Below are 23,645 nucleotides of genomic sequence, written 5' to 3' on the forward strand. Positions count from 1 at the left end.
AAAATTAGCCAACCTTGACGCTAGAAGTTTTAAATCACTATGAAAGAATGTCTTTCTTTTATCCTGTAACTGGTACTGCCATTGTCGGAATACACATGTCACACATATATTGCTGTATCAAACAGTGACAGAAAACAGATGTATTTCAGCACGAGCGGTAATTCGATAGAATTACTTTCTGAATTTACTTGGATATTACGTTTAACAAAATAATAACTGTTGAAATAATCGATTTTATATGTTGTCATGAACAGGTTGATTTAGGGAAATTCATAAAAATCACTGTCATATCATATTTAAATTTGTAGCTAAATTTCCGTGCGTAAGAATTATTTTGGTGTACGTCATCAGGACAAAAATGGCGAAACTTCAACGCCCGCTAAGAAAGACTGCTTAATCACGTACATGTATCTCATGTGTACAGTGTTCCAGGCTGTGTTAACATATTTCATCATGTTGTGTTGCATAACATCATTAGTTGCTGTTTTGACAGGGTTTAATGTCCTTGCAACAGCCAAGGTCATATGTGGACGGGGGAGTTGGGTTAGTTTTTTCAAGAATTCCAATTAACTTGCCTGAACGTGAGGAAAAGTTACGTCTTTAAAGAAATTTGATAACCATACATCCTGGCATATTAATGATACAATTTAATGAATCTAATTACCTTAGTCTTTCAGAAAATGACTGCTTAATGCAAAGAAAAACAGATGCTGAGCGACAAACGGTCAAATGGATCGACATGAACGTGCTGTTACAGAATAGATTAAATGGGTCCTCATGCATGTGAGCTACATATAACGTTACTACGTCGGTATAGCGAAACAACCCAATTTCGGATAATTCGAGAGGGTCACTAAATTGTATCAATATCAATAGCGGAGAGTCCGAATCAATAGATCATAGGTATGAATGTCATTCACTGTATAACATGCTCTAAAACTACCGCCGGATTTCAAATGGTTAAAATTAAGTCAGTCGGACACTCGTCTAGCAACGAAATCAGACTACCCCAAATGACAAGTACGCGATTCAACTACAACGCAGTGCGAGAGTGATCCTAACTGATCCGATTTAAAACTAGAATGGAGCAGACAGGCTGGTATCTGTATCTGATTCTCTACAAACCTATACAGTAAAGAAAATACATGCAGTAAGATATTCTCCTTGTTCTACAAGCTTGATTGACAATGGTAGTATGATATACAATAGTAAGATTTATTTCCCTTGAAAGGGGAGATATAGAGTCTGACATCAATTTTTGATGATAATCTGATCGGTTAAAAAATAACGAAAACAACAGATAAATTTCAAAGAATAGATTTCATCACTTTATTGACATAAACATGTGTATAACAAAATCATTAATTATTTGATTTTTTCTGAAAGATGTATTAATATACATATATTTGACTAGAATAATATCAATTAAACTGATTGTAAATAACAAACGACTGATTCTGAGTATAATAAACAGAACAATAAAACCTAACAAAAACATATTTCTGGAAACATTTACCTTCAAATATATTGCAAGTTAGGATTCCGCGCTATACCCTAAATATATTCATGCACTTAAGGAACATGTGAGTTTCCTTTTATACTTAATTTCTTACTTGTTTTTTATTTTATCAATATATGCATATGAACAAAATGCATTTCTACAGTCTTATGTTTTAAAAAAAATTTGTGAGAATTTTTGGCAAGAGTGAAATGAGGACATGTCCACAATTAATTTTGGTGAATGCTAACTCCTCCTCCTCCATCCCCCCCTCCCCCCCCCCACCCAAAATCTCCATCAAACCATCCACATCCAATCACCCTTGTCCCAGTCCCTTCCCCAACCAGTGAAAAAAGAAACTTTTGGCTTTTTGTTCTCGGTTCTGGTACAGGTAAAAAAATATTTAAAGAATACTTCTCCAATGGGCACAACTAGGGAACTAGAAAAAGATGTTTACAGATTTCCTTTAAAACATATTTAAAGTGATGGCTGCACAGAAACAGGTAGTAAAGTGAAGTAATTTGCTTTAGTTAATTTGATTCATTGACAGCAAACAGGAACATTGTGTTTACAAAGTCTCACTCATGACAACAAAGAGGAGATTTGTGTTTACAAAATCACAAAAGTTCCTGCCAGATATCTTGCACATACATGCACACAACATAATTATTCTTTTATTCAATATGCCTATCCACACAAACAAGAAGCTTAAATCCATTTCCCATCACTTTCCATTTACTATTTGTAAGTATATTAATAGAATGAAGTTCCCCATCCATTAACCAAATTAAGGGAGACTTCAGAAAAATACCTACTCAATTGGAGGACTTGGGTCACAAGATTTGTTAGACTCTGACCATTAAGAAAACGATCTTGTAGTTTTTCTTCAAATCATCAATTTCTTTTAGAAACAATGTCAAGGTACCGTATTGTAACCCTGCTAAAATACTAGTCACAAATTACTGCTTGGCTAGACAGCACTTCTCTTTAACTTGATGGGTTGAGTGTCAGACTAGTAAGCCAGAGGTATCGGATTTGAATCCTAGTTGAGGCATTCAAATGAATAATGACCTTTGTTACATTGGTACCCATGTAGGGACTCGCAAATAATACTTAGCCACACCTCCCCAGCATTACTATAATTCATGGAAACTCGAGGAAAAGTTATTTCCTGGAGTGGGAGTATGTAACCCTGGTGAAATAATAGTTGCAGTAAACCCCTCGGCTAGAGAGGACTTTTCTTCAGTGCGATCAGTTGAGCATCAGATTAGTAAGCCAAAGGTCTCAATTTCAAATCATAACAGAGGCATTGAAACAAACAATGACCTCTGTTACAATATGCTTGTAATATAATGACGCCTTCAAATCAGAATCAAATCTGGGGGCAATATCAAACAGGTTCTATTTTTTTCATATGTTTCAAATAAAAGTTTAAGAGGTAAACAATTTTTCAGACTGATAAATTAATAATAATGATTTAAATTTTCACCTGACAAAATCTTAATGAACAAATCAGCAGGTGAAATCTCTGAAGACAATTCCTTGTTCTTTGATCTTCCTTAACATAATCTATCATCTTAACAATAAAGAGACATAAGTTCTCTCCAATGATAAACATCATGGGTCTCTAATTTCCTGGTATTATTCAAGAAATTACTTTTGCATGGACACTTGATTTTATGGGTAAATATAACTTCAGTCTACTTGTAATTATTTGAAGTCGTTGGACATATGAATTCGTGGATAAAGAATGTAACAAAATCAAGGGAAAAAATCACCCACCAAAAATTAATGGTTTTACAGTATATATTGATTGAAGGAGTGTTTTTTTCTTGTATCTATAAATGTTTAATATGAAATCAGCTGACTAGTTTATGAATCTTATAATCTTCATCATGAACTTTTAATTTTGAAGGCCAAATCCCATTCTGAAGGCTAGCTCCACCAAAGTTTGTGGGGTTCCATCCTTGAAACACACATAAAGCTCTGTCTTTGATCTTTGTCGCCTGAAATGCAAAATTTTGAATTAACCATACATTTCATTTATAACGTTATACAACTGAAGGATATTTAAACCTATCATCTGAATCATGTTAGCTATAGGCACGTGTACAAGTTCAACTTCAAGTATCCTTTGCCCAAAAAGAATTTCATATCTCAGGCACCCATTAATTAAATTATCTTTAATCTTGTTCAATTGGTTGTTTAAATATATTCATAATTATTCTCTATCTGATGTCTGATAAATAATTACTTTATGTGGGTGCAGAAAGGATACTATAGTGTGTTTTGACTGATGGTTTAAATTTTCATGGTTTTAACACAAGGTTGATGAAAAAGGGATAATTTTTTTTTATCTAAGTCAGTTGATGGACTGCATGATTCCCTCGTTTAATTTTAATTCTTTTTTTGTGATTTTATCCCATCCCCTAAAATAATGAAAAATTAGAACCCCTGAAGAATGACAAATTTCCAGTGACTTGATACTTTTACTTACCCCACAACCCAGTAAGCCTCCTGGATTTTCTGGTCTGTGTCAGGCTGTGGTACCTGGAACAACACTCCCTCTTCACGGATATGATAGAAGCTTGGATCTGGATGGGACCGAATACGATAGTCATTCTCATGTTCCTCTCTCACGGAGTATTTCTGAAAATAAAGAGATGTTAATGTTGTGAAAGTCATCTTAAAGTTCCCTGAATGTCCATTCAAATTATTTCTAAAAACCATCCAGCTGTTCTTTGCACCAACATGTTTCATAAAGTTATTAAGGTAGGCCAAAATATAAAAGAGAAATTTTCCTAAAAGACAGGGTAAGCATATCAGTATAAAGATATACCTGGTAATTCATTACTGTATTTTCTATGTAGTATGGGATTAACAAATAACCTCTGATCCAAGGTGTGGGGGTAGGTTTATTATAAGACAATGAAATAGCAGTTTGTTTGTTATTCTTCTGAACAGCAGTAATTATGGATATGGGTGGGCTTACTAACAGGCATGTGCAACATTTCTCGGTCACTGAATAACAATATGCTCACCATCAACTTCAGCCTGTGTAGAAATCAATAGATTGTGAAACATCTGCTTAAATAAAAAAATACCTTGCGATATCTGTATTTGTCAAACATATGTTTGATCTGGGTACAGCAGAGGTGAAAATTGTGAGTGATCTCCTTCTCTAGCTCTTGTGCCCCCAATGTCGGACTGACAAATACTCCATCAATTTTGTCAATGTGAAGGAAATGGAGAAGACAATTTTCAGCACCAACAGTCAATCTGTCACCAAATTTGAAAAAAAAATATGTTATTTCAATATTGGAAAACATCTAACATCACTACGAATTTGATATTAAAATTAGAAATCTTAATTGAATGTACATTAAGTAGGTAAAGTTATGATAATTTTTATTGGTGGTCTTGCAGACATTAATAAACAAATTTCCATCCTTAAACAGAATCTATATCCATATGAAAGTTCTTAGTTACTTTATTTTCCTGCTCTTTAGGTCATCCTGTGGCAATTCGTTGCCATGGTTGTAGTCTACATGGAAAAGACGCATCTTTGTAGGTGTTCCTTTCTGAAATAAGCCGAAATATTTTTTCGTAATTTTGCAGCAAATATTCACATTCTACATGTCAAAAAATGAGCTAGGTATAGAGTGAAGTGTTATATATACATGTATATACAAATCCAAATAGCAGAAAAGTGAAAAATTCATTTTTGTACAATGATTTCATCAAGAAGCTGCGTGTTGTTGCCATACAGTCAAAGGAATTTCATATCACATGGTTTAGTGACCGAAGGTTCTTGCTTTGTTTATCCTAAATGTACAATAAGCCCAGGGGATCACAACATAACCTCTAAACACAAAGAGGATGTGCTTATTACAGAAATATATGCTAGCACCGGTTTGTCATACTGAAGGCATATGAGTGAGCCTATTTCAAGGCAAGTAACAGTTTCTTTTGCTTTTAGTACAGTATATTTTTCAAACAAGGCTCTAGGGGCCCCGCATCACTCACTTAGCTAATTCAGCTATTCAGCCACTTCATAAAGAATTTCCAATATGACAAACAATTCCTGATATAATTTCCTTATTGATTCCCGCCGTAGTGGTCAAACAGAGGTCAGATTTATTATTAAATAAAAATTGCTTCAGAACAAACTTTAACATTATCCTTGTATGGCAAAAGGACTTTTAAGAACTTACATTTACCCATTTGGGTCCACCCCTCTCGTATTAGGGGGCCAGGACGCATTGTTTATACAGAACTTAGTCCCCTTCTGACTAAATTTGGGCAATATCTAATCATTCCTAATGGGAAAGTCAGATTTTAAGGAATTTGCCAAATTTCCCCAATAGGGTCCCGCCCCTCGCACCCTAGGGGCCAGAATCCACTTTTTATATACAACTGATTCCGCTTCACCCCAGAATGCTTCAGACTAAATTTGGGAAATATCCATTCATTCCTACAGGAGGAGAAGTATTTTTAAGAATTTGTTCTATTTCCCCAATTAGGCCATGCCCCTCCTGCCAATATCCACTGTTTGTACAAAATTGATGCCCCTTTACCTAAACATGCTTCAGACCAAATTTGGGCAAAATCCAATCATTCCTACAGGAGGATTAGGATTTTAATGGACTTGCCAATTTTCCCCTTTTGGGCGCTGCCTCTCAGGCCCTGGAGGCCCAGACATATCATTTATACAAAAATGTTCCTCTTCCTTTATGGATCATTCTGACCAAATTTGGTCAAAATCCCCTCAGTGGTTCATGACTAGTAGCATTTTGGAAAAAAAGTTGACAGACGATGGCTGCCGTGCATCCCTATAGCTCACTTGGCTCTTGAGGCTAGGTAAGCTGAAAATAATTTAAAAAGAGATAAATTGTCTAGTCTAACAGCTCTACCTTAATACTGCTGCCACCACTGGAATTACTAGCAGAAGAGCCATCAGAGTGGAACGAATCTTTCCTGGTAAGGGTGTTTGTCTGTCTCCTCAGGGAACCAGAAAAGTCACCTTGTGGAAACATACACAGCAAAGTAAATATAAAATACACAGATATATAAATTGTATGAACAGACTGTGATTCATCCAGAACTTTGACTCTAATATATATTCTTTTCTTGAAAAGATTGGATTTGATCAAGACATCCAAAATATCTCCCTTTGTTATGATTGAAGCTGTACACCAATTATTTGATCTAGTGATAAAAACCCATTTTGCTGGCTATAAATAAAATCATGTATTACTTGTACTTTCTAAGTTTTTCTACGTTTCTAAGAGAAGGACTACAACTGTATTAAAACAAAACTTCTGAAAACTGACATGGAAGCTTATATCTTTACTAAATGAAAAGTAACGCCGTAACTTAATTACACAAGTCAAAAACAATCCTTCATTTTCAGTAGGAAAAGTTAAACCTATCCTGACTTGAAAGAGGAATGAAATTAATTTACCAGCAGTATTCTTGGCAGGTGAGGAAGGGCAGATAGCCTTATTCCCCATCGGACACACAAGGGTCTGAATAGCACAGCTGTAACTGAAAATGCAACACCAAGATATGAAAGTCAAGAAGCATTATCATATTTAACTATACTTAATGTTAAAATCCCTGAACTACAAAAGCTACATGTAACAGGACATGCTGATTAGTGATGCTACAACCATGTAGGACTGGTTAACAACGTGATGGAAGATCAGCTTCAGGCTTTTATCACCTACATACCCAGTCATCTTTAATATTAGTGCAACATGTAGCACTATATTTTTGTAAGTCCAGTCTGAATGTGTAACAGTGAAATAGCCAGAAATGCATGTAGAAGATATACTGGTTTGTCAATTTTTTGTCCAAATTTTATTTCAACTCATCATTTCCTCAAATGGACATGTATAGGACTTAAGATCTTAAAAAGAAATTATGGTCTATGATACAAGCTAATAATAATGGACAGAGGATGATAGAAGGCTCAGGGTGTCTAGTGTTCGAAGGTGAGCAAGTGATTGCATGATCAGGGATCAATCTATGTTTATTTTACAGTGTATTGAGTAGTCTCCCCTAGCAGCTAAAGTTATCCTACTGCTGAATGTTCCCATTGAATCTTACAATATATTTCCCTGTTTTACATCAATTACTGTTTATCTCTTTGAATTTTCCTTATTTCAACAACAAGAGGCCTTAAAGGTCTTTACAGTTACTTGGGTCACAATGCTTCTTGTAACATGTCATAGAAATGATTTTGTTAAAAAAAGTTATTTAACTTTAACTATATTGTACACATAATACAAATGTAAGCTGTGTATACGTAATCTGCTGTTTCATTCCTAGTAATTCTTGATCTTTCCAGCGAACTGACCTTGTATCACAGTGAGCAGGGAGACCAAGGGCCACAATCTGCATCAGCGTAGCACGACACTGGTCTATATAAAACGGATCAGGCATACAGAGGGCAGGAAGTCTGGAAATAAGATTGAGATAAATAATTTAAAATTGTATTTAAAATATGTAATAAATTATATATGACTAAATAATTTAAATCAAAGTCAAAGGAGATGAGAATCAACACAAAATTTTCCTATGAAATTTGGAATTTTTTTTTTGCATGTGGGAGAATGTTTTAATATTCAAATAGCTATCAAAAACGAGCTGAACTCTACTTACTTTGTAGTGCATCCTCCTGCCTCTAACAGTACACAAAGCAGGCTATGTTTCTGTCAACAAAAAACAAAAACTCTCATTTAATTTCAGTATCAAGTGTTCATTATCAGAATATTAATAAATATGTTTTACATCAGGGTAGGTAAATACTTTTTAAGTTTTCTGTGATTCAGGTTTGACTAAGGACAAGCAAAGTATTAAATTTGTTTCTTTTCAGCTTTTTGACATGATATACAGGAAGTAAGTTGTTATTTCAGTTTTTGAGTTTAGGGGAAGGAGAGTTTTTTGTATAACCTTTTAATTTGTTATTCCAAAAGTGTAAAATAGCAAACCTTAGATTTCAACTTTTAATTCTTTCCGAATATAGACAGCCAAAGATGCCTAAAAAGACAATCTATAAAGGAAACCTCTCTATAGAGGCCACTTTTTTTCGCTTATGGTGCAATACAATTGATGGTGGTTTTGTATGAAGATAACCTCACATAAGAAACCATATAATTTTGAAAGGCCTTTATAGACAGGTTTGTACTTTTGGAATGACAAGAGATATAGTAATATTAGACTGTTGGTGAACTAAGTAAATACTGGCTACCATTATGACATGCACATTTTCTGTGTGGAGATAGAAGGATGAACCATACACCACAGAGCTCCAATATCTCCTCTCCACATTGTTCAACTTCAGCATATTTAGGTTAATCAATGATCAATGGGGAGTAACTCTTATATTTATCTGTTCAGTTCCCAGCCCAAACCAAATCAAGATGAAAATGGCCACGATTCCTCCTATCTGCTAGTGTTGAGAGTTTCAAACTCAATCTCGATTAAAAACAGTCAAACTTGCCTATCATGCCACCTTTATAAAAAGGCCAATTCTTCTATTCCCTTGACTATCCAGTAGCTTTTACAGACAGGTTTGACTGCATACTCATTTCTTTCATTACACATTCAAGTAAATCTGAACTTTATTATAGAATATGGCAAATATTGATGTTTTAGTTTAAATATTTATCAAAATTTTCAAAAATATTACAACAACATACATCACATTTGGGATAGAAAAATAAACTAGCTTGAACTAATTCCTTTCCCTTGTCTTAGTGCAGAAGAATTTGGTATTTTTTCCACAAAGGAAATAGAATGCAAATCAGGATATGAAGACTTCTAATATATATCAACAATTCAGTCAATGTGGGAGGTTCCAGTACAGCGCATTGTACTTACATATCCAACGATGAGCCAGAACCAGCGAGCTGTGACCGGTTCTGAGTAGCCAAACATCTGTTCTTCACCGAGGTCATACCACTGGCGTGTTGGATGGACTTCCCGCCAGACAACAAGTTGATCCATCCCTTCCTGGCCACTAAGGGCCAGTAAGTTATGGTACCGCAAGTAGAGGTAGAGGTCATGTAGGTCATTCTTTGGCAGGTGATTGCACAATAATTGGCCCTGATAAATAGGAATGGATAAAAACCTGTCTTAAAGGACCACCCTAATGAAAGAGATCTAAAAAAACTTAATCCATGTTTATTGCAAAACATTATACTTACTATATGTATGATAATTTGGTATGGTTGTCATCTATAATAACAACCTTTCTTAACAGACCACTTGTTTAAGACTACCTCTACAGAGAGACCACTTTTAATCCAAGTTCTAAGACTGCCTCTCTAGGGAAACAACTTCTCTTAAGTGAACTTCTTCAGAAAGACTGTCTCATGAGGAGACTACCTCTCTACAAAGACCAACTCAAAAAGACTGATCTTTCCAATCTATAAAATATAATCCTGCTTCTTTCTGGAAAGACAATTTGTCATTAAGACTCCAAATTTTTAAAGGCATTAGATATCATTAAAATATCAAAAATATAACACTGCCAAATCCTATATTTTTGAGAGGTTCCATTTTCATGTTTTTCGAAAAATTATAGAATTTTATGAACATCTGATTTTGAAGATTATAGCACAATCAGCCTACTTATACTAACTTTAACAGTTTATAGGCATACGGATTTGTGGATAGTGAGTACCCTTGAAATCAATGAAAATAAATCACCCACAAAATTAATGATTTATCATCCTGCAACTGGCACTGCCATTGTCGGAATACACCTGCCACATTTATTTTTACAGTATTTGGCAGTGACGGAAAACTTCTTTATTTAAGCATGTGCTGGAATTTGACAGAATTACTCTCTTAATTTACTTAAACATTATGTTTAGAGATATAAAAAGTTGATGAAATAGATGATTTTACAAGATGTAATGAACAAGTTGATGTATGAAATTCATAAAATCGCTGTAATATCCAATGAAGCTTGGAACTATGTTTTGGCACATGCCGAGCAGTTATTTTGGCATTCATCATCAGGCAAAAATTTAGTCTAACATCAATGTCAGGCAAACAGATTGAACAACAAATCTGTTTGTATAAATAGAATACATGGTCAGAGTCTTAAAATATAAGCTGTATTTTGGCGGCTCGGGGCACTTTCTTTACCGTCACCAAAATACACCTTATATTTTAAGACGCTGACCATGTATTCTCAATAAAGTGGATCTGAATTAGGTGTGACATACCTTGTAAAATAAACATGATCCTAAGAGGGTATAAGATCTTCTACAACCATAGAAACTGTCAGACTGAAAAAACATAATATTTAATATAATTTAATCGATTAATCAATATCTAATATCCTGAATTTTACAAATAAGATCCTCATCAAATTAAATTAATAAGCACTTCTATTTTAATAGAATTCAATCAATTAATCAGTATGTTTTGGCTTTTAATAACACTTCACAATTCAATGTATTAAAATGTTAAAAAAAAAGTTTTCAAAACTGACATCATTATCAACTTTTATACTGTAAAATTGAATACCATGAGTGTTTCTGGGAAAGGTAAGCTTGTGCTTAGTACAACAAATATTGAATCATGTTCAGTATACTCACCATGTCGAAAAAATCTGCAGCTTCAAAACTGTTGACTATTTTTTCTATTTTATCCTGAAAATTGAACACATTATGATACAAAGTCGAATGCGTAATGCACGTGTTTTGAGAAATATTAACACACATCTGTATTTACAGATTGAATAGGATAATGAAAACTACTTGAATTATTTTATCTGAGACTATTTATTGAAGCCTTCCATCAAAAGTCATCATCTATTTATCGACAAACACATAACATATAATCATGGTTTCTCTATCTAATCCATGTTTAAGTGAACATTTTTGGCTTCTTCAGATCATTGAGATATATATATATATATGAAAACACATATGGTCTACTCCGTTGTGTTCCAGGTCTGCTGATTTTTGGTATGACATTATTTTGCCGACTGTTACAAGGTACTTGCCATACATATCTCACTATTAAAACACGTCCTCGATACTGCAGGATTATGCTCACTATCTGACTCCGCACCCCTTGAACATTTCATGGCAAACTTAAGGGTACCGGTACAAGTGAAGTTATTTGAATGATCTAGAGCAGGTTTTGGGAGAAAACAACTGACCAATCACAGACACACTGCTTCTTTGAAATTTACAACAGAGCGAGTGAAACTTCAAAGCCAGTTTAACATAACATTAAGCTTTACCAATAACCACCAAAATCTAATCAGGTATTGACCTCAGCAGTATGGTGCTATGGTGTGAATATGCACCAAATCATTTCAGGGGTTCATATTTTGTATACATTATTACAGATGCATGGACACCCACATTGGCTCACCCACAGGCACAGCTGTACACACAAAGTGATTGCTATAAACTTACATACATGAGGGGTATAATAATAGATGAAGAAACAAATCTACCTTAAAACTAGTGTAAAGAGGTAAATATTGCACATTGCTGAAACAGCTGAGGCATTTTGTAGCACCATATCCCAAAGAGTGGTTGGAGTGTGTGTGGGACTTCAGCATACACACTCCCAAACAGTGGTGGAAAAGAGAAAAGAAACTGTCCAGCTCCTGGATGTGATCATTGGAGGAAAAGGCCTCAGCCACTGACCCATACTGGACACGCAGAATCCGTACTATGTCTTCTACTAAAGGCGGCAGTAATGCTGAAATTATTCTACAATAAAAAGGAACACGATGAATTAAAATGTCATTATGTATACCGCCATACAATGTCACTGAAAGCAGACCAGTTTTATACCGCCATACAATGTCACTGAAAGCAGACCAGTTTTAAATAATTGAAATAATAATACCATATACTGGTGTTTTCTTATCACCGATTTCTAATAAAACAAGGATTTTTGAAGTAAAGGATTTAAGATACAAAGATTATTCATGAATTGTTCATGTTATATTTAATTTATAGAAAAAGTTCAACAAGTTTGTATTACATGAATTTTTAAAGTTCAGATAGGTACTTTAAACATCCAATAGACACTGTTGACTGAAACCTGATAGTTCTTGAAAATAATGAAAACCTTCTAATTTATATTCCTATAAGAAATGGGAAATCTGATATGGATTACAACCACTTAACTTTGATTTACAGTTATCTATTGAATTTGTGATGTCACAATTAATCATGTTTATTTATTGATATAAACTCTTCTTAAATAAGGGAGACCTTTTAGCAGGTCCCATTATTGTTTACAATAGTTAAGCATCTTTTTATGTAAGTCAAAATACATTATATGTACATGACCCTTAATTTAGACCCAAATAATCAAATCTCATTTTGGAGAGAAAACATCCAAATACACTAAAGAGTTTATAGAAAGTCCTGTAGTATATAAATCAATACTAGTTCTTTCCCAAACGGTTTTGATGTGACATTTTAAAACATGTCTTGACATACTTTTTGGCTGGATACATAACAAGCAACAGCCCAGTCTCTTCTTTGTGGTAACTGATATGGATTATCTCCCCTTCATGACGAATTGTTGTTCTACAAGAAAAAGAATGAAAGATATATCAACGTAATTTGTTTTATCACAGATTTAGATATGCATGTATGCAGTAAAAAATGGTCAGAACAAATTTGACATTGTATAATGACCATATTCCAATATAAATATACAACAATTGAATGATGGTATTTATTACTTTGACTCAATATAACTTGAAATCAATCATATTTTTGCTTTCTGGCCGTTTTCCTTTTTTTTTTTTTTTTTGTGTGTGGTTTTTAGAATTTTTTTAACAAAAAAAAAGACTCATAAACAAATACATCTTTGTCCATTGAATGGAAATGAAGATAAAAATGTTTTATTGTATATGTCATTCATTTGGAAATTACAGATACCTTCAATCAGGTGTGCTCTATTGTTGCTAAAAGAGCTTCAGATAATATATTTGTAAATATGATACAATGTATTACCTTTTGACAGTTGATTCTGAAATTTCTGTTAAAAGTTGATGAATGGTGACAAAACATCCCCGCAGATTTGGGAGAAGATCATGATTACTATCAGCTGGAAACCTATACAGAATATCTTCCTGTGGAATAAAAAAGAAATTCATATTTGAATGACAAGTATAAATTGCAGGTGCACAGTTGGAGAAACCCTACAGACATCAGTATATGCATATCAGTCATTATTGTCAAATTCTCTATCAGAAAACATGTGTTTTAGTTTAAAATTAATTAGCCATTGAAAAAGTAAACTTTGGAAAACTATAAAAAATTTAATAAGTCTGTAACAATTTACTTACATCACGGACATTCTCCTCAGATTTCAATTTTTCTGTGTCCAGGTAAACAATTGAGTACTGAGTTATCTCCCCTGGTTCAGACTGTTCATTGTCTTCAAAACAGAGTCCAGTAACAAGTCTGACTAAAGATTCCTCATCAGTTGACACTTTCTCCTTTACTAGGACTGGTACAGTCGCTGACCTTGACACATCTTGTAATACGATCCGCACCTGATGAAAAAAACACCCCTGATTAAAAAAACGGACAATATTTGATAGATAATCTACTTGTAAACATTGCTACTTCTGTTGATAGCAAACTGGTGCTTTAGATAAGATCTTTACATATGATTGAATAATGTTTGAAAAAAATCAAACCTGTTTGATATTATTTTGATATGTTGTTAAATGTCCGCATGGTAACATTATACTGACAACTATCAAACCAGTTGTTCTCCCATGTATGTGAGTTGAGAGGATGTGTGGGAGGCTGTGATATGTTCAGGTAAGGCTCTTGTAAGGCTCTTGTGATAGTGATCTATCGAAAATTGGAATAATTAAAACTGAAATGAAGTTTAGAAACAATTATCTTGATATTTGTGTTTTTGACAATAGAACAAAATCAGCAGAAACTTTCTATGCCTGCATCCAGTTTCATGCTTTATTTTCCAAAAACTGTTGGGGGGATTTTACTGGTGAGTCCAGAGCATCATTGACCAAATTCTAATGAGTCCATGTACAGAGAAATATAATGGGGTCTCGAAATTTCAGAGCATGAGGTCTGGACTCAAATGTGAGTTCCACAAATCACTGATCTTCTGAATTGAATAAGAATGTAGTGTTGTTACAATATATTATTTTTGTACACAGGAAAAAGGATGACTTAGTATGGGATATCCATGGAGTTAATTGTCCACTTATTTCTATGGAATTCCGTACATTATCATAATCAAAATCTATGGATTTGTATCATATAACCTGCCAAGAATTTTTTTATTTATAAAAGACATCCATAATTGATATGAAATCATTGGAAAATATAGCATGAATTCCATAGAATGTTCCAGAACTTGAAAAGAAATTTGGTATTTCAAGTTTGCATTAATAGCGAGCATGAATGCCGAGCTATCAATTCATGTTAAGTTTTTAATCATCTCTAGTTGGAATGTATACTAATAATGAAAGTCGACTGAAAGCTATTAAATGCTGCCTCATTGGTTGAATACTGGAGATTCTCTCCTAAATATACCTGTTTGCTATCTAGGATGCTGGTGAATACATCATCAATGTTGCCCCAGGTGACTTCACGCCCATTCACTAGACGCAAACAATCTCCTACAATACAAAGTTAAAGACTATGTCATCCTGTATTATTAAGTAAATTGTGACAAACAAAATATATTCAACATATCTGTGACAATAAAGTAAATAGTTTTTGAATATATCAGGTATAAGAATCCTTATTCAAATAAATGTTTGGGACTTGAATAAGTGCCTTATGATTTTTTCCCCCAATTTGCAAACTTGCCCTGTTGAGATATTTCATAAATCATGTATCTTAAAACTTGGATAAAGAACTACAAATTATGAACGAAGGCATAAGTAGCATCAATAATCTCGAAGGATCAAACTACAAATCAACATCCTTCTTATCTAAATCATCAAAACAGACTTAAATGTTGTTGCAAAATTCAGGTGTCCAAATTGCCACTACACTTACAAAGAGATGATTTTCCCCCCTTAGTAATTACCTATATGAATATTGGACTGTTTTGATGCAGGTCCATCTCGTACAAATCCTCGAACACATAATCTTGAACCATTTCCATTCGCTTTTTTAGCACCAGATTGAAAATGTCCTGGCACTATTCCAAGTAAACTTTTACACAAAGCTCTGCCAACATGGCCCACCTTCCTAGACTTATCCACAGATGTCACTTTGGAATTCTGTAAATTTATTTTCAAACTTACTTCCCTTATATTTTCCATATTATGAAAGTCAATAACGTCACTATTATCCTCTATTGCACATGTACACACTGGATCTGGTTCATAAGTCAAACCATTTCTGAAAACCAAACTGTTTAATTTTGAGTTCTGTCTCTGTTTGATTGATTTTCTGCCATTGTTCCTATTATGAATACTTTCTGAAAATAATGTTGAGGTAGAGAGTATAGAATCGTCATTCCTCTGGGGTGGTCGTGATAGAGTGTCTATCTCATTGTCTGTTCCATAACCAGTATCATCTGTGGAAAATCCATTGTGTGCTGCTCCACACACACAAAGTTGTGCATTAAATGATTTGTTTGGCTGTTCAGCTTCCGGTCTGACTTCTAGGTACACAACATGTCCTTTACTGTCTGCTCGAGATGTCCAAAAAGAGGATGCATCTTTATAAACACTGAAATTAATCAAAATTTTTCAGAATTAGATGAGATTACACTTTTGATATTTAATAGTTTTATAGGGGTGTATTCTGCTAACCAAAACAATAAAACAATTGGTAGGTATTATGATTTTATGCAACATGTTGATAAAATTTCATAAAGCAAGTAAGCTAAAATTTCTATTTCTGGTTTTGTTAAAGATGACTATAGGTGTTTTGTACAGCAGTGTCATCAACCTCTGATCATAACCTTTCAAAATCAAGGGTGACAGGGGATTTTATAGGGTTATGTAGGGAAAAGACCTTATAATCAATTCCATCTTTTTGACTATATAAGGACAAAAATTTAATTTTGAAATTTTTATATATTGTCAGGTATGTAATGAAATATCAGGCAACTTTAGGTGGCATTTTTCAGGATCTGAGTTGGTCATGGTATGGTCAGTAGTATGTTATCTTGATGAAATCAGAGAGTTGATGTCACTCTGTACATTATTCTAAAAAGTAACTATTTTGAACATAAAGAAATACATGTACAGGCAAGCACACTCGCTTGAATATTCTGAAAAAGTGCAGGTAAATGCAAACACATTTATGGTGCATGTATGGCAAAACTTTATCCTTTTTCAGTTTTGATATTTCAATCCAAATTTGATAAAGAAAAAAAAGTTTCAGTGATTGCTAAGGACTATTGGAAGATATACCGGGTATTGACAATATAAATTTACAAAGTTTTCTTTCAAACGTGAAAGGAAGTAAATGGACATAAACTGGTTTTAAAATGTCCTGTCTCATATTGTTTTATATAAGGTAGAAACTCGAGCACATCTAATACGGGGTAGTATACGATTACTTTTGCAATAAACCAGAGAGAGATACATACAGTGTATGCCAATTTTATAGGATCAGGTAAAGCGTGCGTGCTCTCAGCAAGTTAGCAAAACGAATCGATCTCATTTTTGACACAGTCCTAACTTCGCCACAGAATGATTAAACACCAAAATATGGGTCAATGCTGCAGAAAAAATATCAAGCGAGTTAAAAAATCATTATGACAGTTGGCAACAACACGATATACCTATATGAACATCCCCACCATTTTCCAACTTTCACTTTCAATTTACTTCCGCTTTAAGCTGACTACTAAAGAAAACCGGATCAAACCCGGTTGTCCGGATAAAGACAGCAAAAATTCGTACAAATGTTTACATATACAGGTACAATTACTAGCAAATAAGCAGTATTAATATATGCTTGTACATGTGACGATGGTTGTGTTGATAATGTAAAATAAATAAATAAATAACACCAAAAGGAGGAAGAAAGAAATAAAGAAAGAAAAAACATTTACAAGTTTATGCTGAAATCCTTAAATTGGATGAAAACTGAAACCGTGCTGCCCATGGATTCTTAGTCTTAGTTAATTTAAAAAAAAAATCGTTAACAAATGTCTAAACTATTCATAACTTTTTTATTACCAAAATGTCTGTTTATTTACACTGTATACAGAGGTGTTAGAAAATTACAGGCACGGCGTACTCCATTCTACACGTAATCAGTTTTTCGGGAAGTTTATTGCCTTCACTTCACAAATATTAAAGTCTTGCTCTCTTAGACGACAAACGTTTTTAGAAATTAAATTAAGTGTGAATTATTGACGCAGGTGGAATAATAGCAAACGTAATAAAATGCCATAACATAGCAATTTGTATACAATGCTGTAAACGATGTCCACAGCCTACAAATATGCCGTAATCCAGGATAATCCCTAGAAATAAACACAAGCTGTTGTAGCACAACCCGAGGTAGACTGGCCGTTTAAGTGATCACCAGAGAGAGCCTTTATTTAAAACGGTACTTATCATTGGTCGGTACAGGAATTGACAAGTATCATTGTCTGACACGTTTTGTAAATATCAGAATCAATATTACGAAAGTCTTGTTATCTTAAGATTTTGTTAAAAAAGATTGACGAAATAAAGCGCTGTTTTCGATATAGAAATACCAAAGTAAACGTCAATATGTTTAAGCCATTTATTACTTATGTGCCATGGATGAAAACAGATAACAAGAAATTGAAAATGCAAATGTCCTTTATCTTTATTAAATATCTAATATATGTTTTTTCTTTCTTTTTATCAAATTAACCATACCAATGGACCATGCCATACTTTTTAGATAAGTGGAATACATTATTATAACGAACTGTATTGTAGGTTTTTTTTAATGAACTGGTCATTTCATTCAATTATGTGTCATAGTATAAGCAATATTATCAAAAACAAAATACTATAAAGTTAATTGGTATTCGACTTATCTTGTTATTTGTTGGTTTTCCTTCTACCAAGTTGAAATTGGGCGAAATTTTTACTCTATATACTAGTAAATCCTTTAGTCAGCACTCTCAGCCCTCAATAACATGCATTTCAAATCGCTTAAGGTTATATGCTACATCACGTTGTTTTTATGAGTTGTCTCCCTTGTTTGTGTGTGTGTGTGTTTGTGTGTGTGAGGGTGTGGGTGTGTGTGTGTGTCTGGGAGGGGAGGGGGGTATACAAATTGTCATTAATCAGATTTCTTTTCAAAAGATATAATTAAGTCATTATTTAAAGAAATATTTAAAATATATTTCATTAAACCGATATTAACTTAAATGACAATGAATAGAAATACTTTGATAGGAAGGATTGTTTATCATTCCAGATTAAAAAAATCATTCTTAAATTTTTGATTATATATACATATATTTTTGTCAAAACTGCTCTAACGATTTATTATCAGATCGTGACTATCGTAACTTTATCCCCGTAAACACAGGTCTTATTTACAATATTATCGCAAGTTGAGTATTCTTGGTAAATAAAACTTCAAAAGATGGTCAGAGCTGTATTTGACATGATATGCTATCTTGGTAAGTACATAGATTACCTATGATATATGTGTGTGGTGGGTGACCTCTAAGCCTTAAAGTAATGATAACCGCCTATTGATTATTCTCTGTATGTTTAATTCACTTCCCCAAGTTTTTCACGTCCTATCGGGTAAATGTCAAGGGCTGGGTTATATGTATATAGGTACATGTATATAAACAACACTTAACTACATCACTGTTCCGCTTATCAAAGAACAATTTCCTCTATTAGTAAGGTAATTTCCTATTCATAAAGGCAAGTCGGTGGTTCTGGTTTCAAATGCTAATAAAGCTGTTCGCGTGTAATTTACCATTAAAATTGGTCTTAAACAAAACATTCACAACAGATAATCGCTTTTTCGGGAAACGTATTATCGCTTCTACTGTTCTTTTATTACAGAAAGTACAATCAGGGAAATGAAACCATTAAAAAACTAAAAACAAGAATATGGAGAAACCTACAAACGAAACAATTAGGAAACATTTCAGGTAGATTCCATATAATATTCCATGAACTACTCCTGGAAGTTAAGGAACTATGTCAAATTCAAGAACGTAATGTTCACAAAGAGAGGACAGTCACAAAGGAAATAATCTACAAGATTACCATTGATTATAATTGATAATTTGTTAATACCAAAAGATCATCTTTAAAATACAGTATCTCTTTGACCCCGTGCTTCACCAAGTGATATAACGTATACGTATCTAGTGTTGGAGGACAGAAGGTCAGGAATAATGAAACCAAACACCATAGCCTAACACCATAAGCGGGAAATGGTGGACCGTTACCACAAAAAAAGGGGAAATTAATGTTTCACGGGAAAATCATAAACATCATGCATTACAACATAATAACCAAAGAAATTTTAATACAAATTATAATAGAATTCAGAAATACCTAATTATTGATTTTTTTCCCCGGTTTTCTGGCATGATCCCAACAGAAACACATTTGCTACTTTTTTGGTTTTCAAAATTGTATGTTGATGAATAAGAGCATTTTATCTAATGTAGCATAAATAACGACCGACATAGTAATAATTAATAGGTCATAGTTACACTTTTAACAACACATACCCACACATTTTACGGTCGATTGAATTTGTAAAAGGAAGTATTGTATAAAATTATTCAGGACTGTAAGACGAAGAATATTAAAATCACAGTCGTTTGCACTATCTTCTTACCTATTTGAAAGAATTGTCTGTATGCTGTCAAAATCATTCCCTGCGGATGTCTTTGATATTGGAACCCGTAGTCCAAACATGGCAGTGTTTTAATACCCACCATCGGGTTTCCAGATTTAAATTTCCGTGCGCTCCAGATATTCAATAGCACAAAAAGATCCACAACTGTTTGTATTACAGTACTTCCATCTTCAAATATCCACAGATAATGATGCTAAAATCCAGGATATGCCCTTGTGTCTGAAAATGAAATTATATCATTTAAAACAAATGTATATAAGTTTTTTTATCCCCATATAAACGCACATCTCTAATAAGCTACTGATAACCCAAATAGTGGTTTCGTCCAAATGTTTACTTTAACAATTTGTCAACATTTACTTTAAATGTGTGAGGTCTGTTAAAGTTAAGCATGTGAGATATGTACAAACCACGGTTTTAGTTACTGAAATTTAATCAAATGAATATATAATGAAGTTTAGGGTAAGGAAAGGTGAAATGCGGTAGGGAGGATGGAAGAGGACAATGAAGCGGTCGAATTTTTCATTTTTGTATTTTTTTTCTTTCTTGGTATACGTGTTGTCTTGTATGTTAACTGTAATTTTCTTTCTTTTTTTAGTCGCAAATTCTGATTTATCTTTTGTCTGCTTGTGCTTGGATGGGAAGAGGAGGGGTATATTACGTGATACAGCTGGGGATGGGCGACGAAATATCGTATATTATACAGCTTAAAAAACAAGAAATTATCACCAAACACAAGACACAAGAATTGATAATTTTGAATTGCAAAGCAAAACTTAAACTAATTCAGGAAAAAATTGCTAGAAGTAGTGTGCGACCTGACATACAGGGTCATAAAGATTACCAAATACGGTTCTAGAAAAAACGAAACAATCTGACGCTACTTTGTATGGAAAAGCACTTCCACACACCCATCCGTCTGCTCTGATATATAATATAGTAACAAAATACAGCACTAAACTAGGCTGGCGGACAGAAGAACTCCATAATTCTAATGTAACACAAACGCAATTAGCGAGGGGTTGTCGAGTTCTATCAACTGTTTAAAACATCTTAATACACAACCAATAAAAATGGTAACACGAGTACTTCACAAAATTAGAAATGAACATCTTTATTTACTTTTCGCGCTGTCATTTCAGAATTAAGTGACATTTATGTGTCGCGGACAATGTTTGACAAATTCACAGCTCCTTACTAAGCAAATTAGATGTACCTTTAGCGAATAAGTACTTCACACATTGCCTATAGTATTTAACAAAGGCTAATAATGATGGCTACTTAAAGAGAAGTATTTACTCCTAACACCCTGTGTGAGAATATTTTTAAATATTGATGTGAATAAACAATGAAAATGAAAACAAAAGGAGAGTATTTCTTATAGAGAATGGTTCGAGGACGTGTTTTATTTTACGTACCATGCCGGGTAATGAACTAATGACAATTTGAAATACTTCAACCAGTAATCGCCTTTCCCTTGCCCTCCCGCTGTCCCTCCCCCATCAGATTGTTGTATATTAAGGAGCATGTTCTCATGTTAACTCATTAAAGTCTGACTATATATTAAATGTGTACACAAATCTGTCAATCGAATTCCTTTTGTAACTGTTACACCGAACAGATATTTATAAACAATGATGTTTATATATAAATATAAGATATATATTAAATGTTTTAAACATGGACTTGTTTAATTAATATATGTCAAATGATATAAAAGAATAAAACATATTAAAATGTCAATAGTGATTACCAGACATTTATGTGTTTTGTACATAGACTTTGTATTTGAAAATAATCAATCGTAAATTTTTGTATAACAGTTTTTATTGTAATTTAAGATAATGACGTTTGAAGTAAATTCGTTATTAAACATTCAATAATTATTGACATACATCAAATTTATCTCAATGATAGGTAATAATATACGAAAGTAAATAAACAGAAAAATAAATAACAGAAAAATAGATAAATGAATAAATTGATAAATAAATAAAGAAATTTGCTCAAATGTTTAACTTTCGGAATGTATAATCAAAAGTAACGTTTTACAAAATGTAAACACTAACTTACCTTGTTTGTACCGTCCTATGTTATCATTTAAAACACGAACTGAAGCATAACAATCCTGTACGTGTTACAATGTACAACAAGAATACACAGTACAATCTTACTCCTATCAAACTTAACAGAATTTGGTCATAGTATGTAAATCCGCACTGAAGTCCATCCAATGTCCGGATTAATTGTCAGTACATGTACGTAGGACAGAATTCGGCCACATGTACATGTTGGTTCATTACTGGCATTATCAAGGGAACACTTACACTAATCTGAAAGACAGGTAAATTTAAATTTCCATATCTATCGTTTGACAGCACCTTGCATACCGAGGTATATTGGGGTGGCCAAATTAAACAATAGCTTTCACTATTAAACTTTGGTCCACATTCACAAACAACGTTCAACGTATAGCTTTTAAACCATTACAAATATGATCCGTCTAATCCTGTAATTATTTCACATATCTTGATACTTAAGAAAAACCAAACACTCTCTCATTTGAGTGTATACTGTACAGCCAACCCGCTGAACTCAATTGTTGAAAAGCATTAACTGTCGGCCACCGGATATTTATAACATTAATACAAATTGTCATGTGTTTAGCTTTAATGCGGAATGCCGAGTTGGTGGGAGTATCTGCTTAAGTCTATATCACAATATAAAATACTATTAGAGGAATATTTAAACGGACAGGCATCGAAACGTATAATTAACAATTTAATCGGATGATGCGTTACGTTGAAATTACGTATAAATCTGTAGTTTGTCCACCATTACCCAGTCCGTTCACGAAATGGATAATTATCACGGATATATATATATTCATGTATATACATACCACTACTCTTATTACTAAGAAACAGGTAGGAAATACATTTGTTCTATCATGAAGGAATGTAATTGCTGGAGATATATAGCGAAATACTGAATCACACACACACACACACACACACACACACACACACACACACACACACACACACACACACACACCACCACACAAAAACACACCCCCACACACACACCCTCACACACACAAACACCCGCCCCCCCCCCCACACACACACACACACACAACCACCACCACCACCACCACACACACATCTCACACACACACAAACACACCCTCACACACACACGCACATACACACACATATACATTATAATGTAGTTTTGAAAATGTTTTAATATCCAGTATGTGTAATTAAACCAAGAATATGGATAAACGCATATCAATAAGATATTTT

At 33.6% G+C, this 23,645-nt stretch overlaps 1 protein-coding gene across 2 annotated transcripts; it reads right to left on the reverse strand.

Moving 5' to 3' along the window:
• Positions 1 to 1,798: 1,798 nt before the first annotated feature.
• LOC132558021 (protein inturned-like) lies at positions 1,799 to 20,477 on the reverse strand. 2 transcript variants are annotated; one of them, XM_060222540.1, is made up of 18 exons: positions 20,314 to 20,477; positions 15,578 to 16,227; positions 15,076 to 15,161; positions 13,848 to 14,057; positions 13,513 to 13,631; positions 12,991 to 13,080; positions 11,988 to 12,249; positions 11,116 to 11,169; positions 10,741 to 10,803; positions 9,386 to 9,610; positions 8,165 to 8,214; positions 7,860 to 7,961; positions 6,963 to 7,045; positions 6,412 to 6,521; positions 4,988 to 5,079; positions 4,603 to 4,777; positions 3,996 to 4,147; positions 1,799 to 3,504 (listed from the first exon to the last, which is right to left on the reverse strand). In XM_060222540.1, the coding sequence occupies exons 1-18, from the start codon at positions 20,391 to 20,393 to the stop codon at positions 3,402 to 3,404; spliced, it is 2,706 nt and encodes a 901-aa protein (XP_060078523.1). In that variant the 5' UTR covers positions 20,394 to 20,477; the 3' UTR covers positions 1,799 to 3,401. The 2 variants fall into 2 exon arrangements, with proteins under 2 accessions (XP_060078523.1, XP_060078524.1); XM_060222541.1 differs by lacking the exon at positions 20,314 to 20,477 and adding an exon at positions 17,291 to 17,299.
• Between the last annotated feature and the right edge of the window lie 3,168 nt (positions 20,478 to 23,645).

The sequence above is a fragment of the Ylistrum balloti genome, unplaced genomic scaffold, assembly GCF_031769215.1.
Source record: "Ylistrum balloti isolate Yb309-2 unplaced genomic scaffold, AGI_CSIRO_Ybal_v1 Utg370744, whole genome shotgun sequence".
Taxonomy (NCBI): domain Eukaryota; kingdom Metazoa; phylum Mollusca; class Bivalvia; order Pectinida; family Pectinidae; genus Ylistrum; species Ylistrum balloti.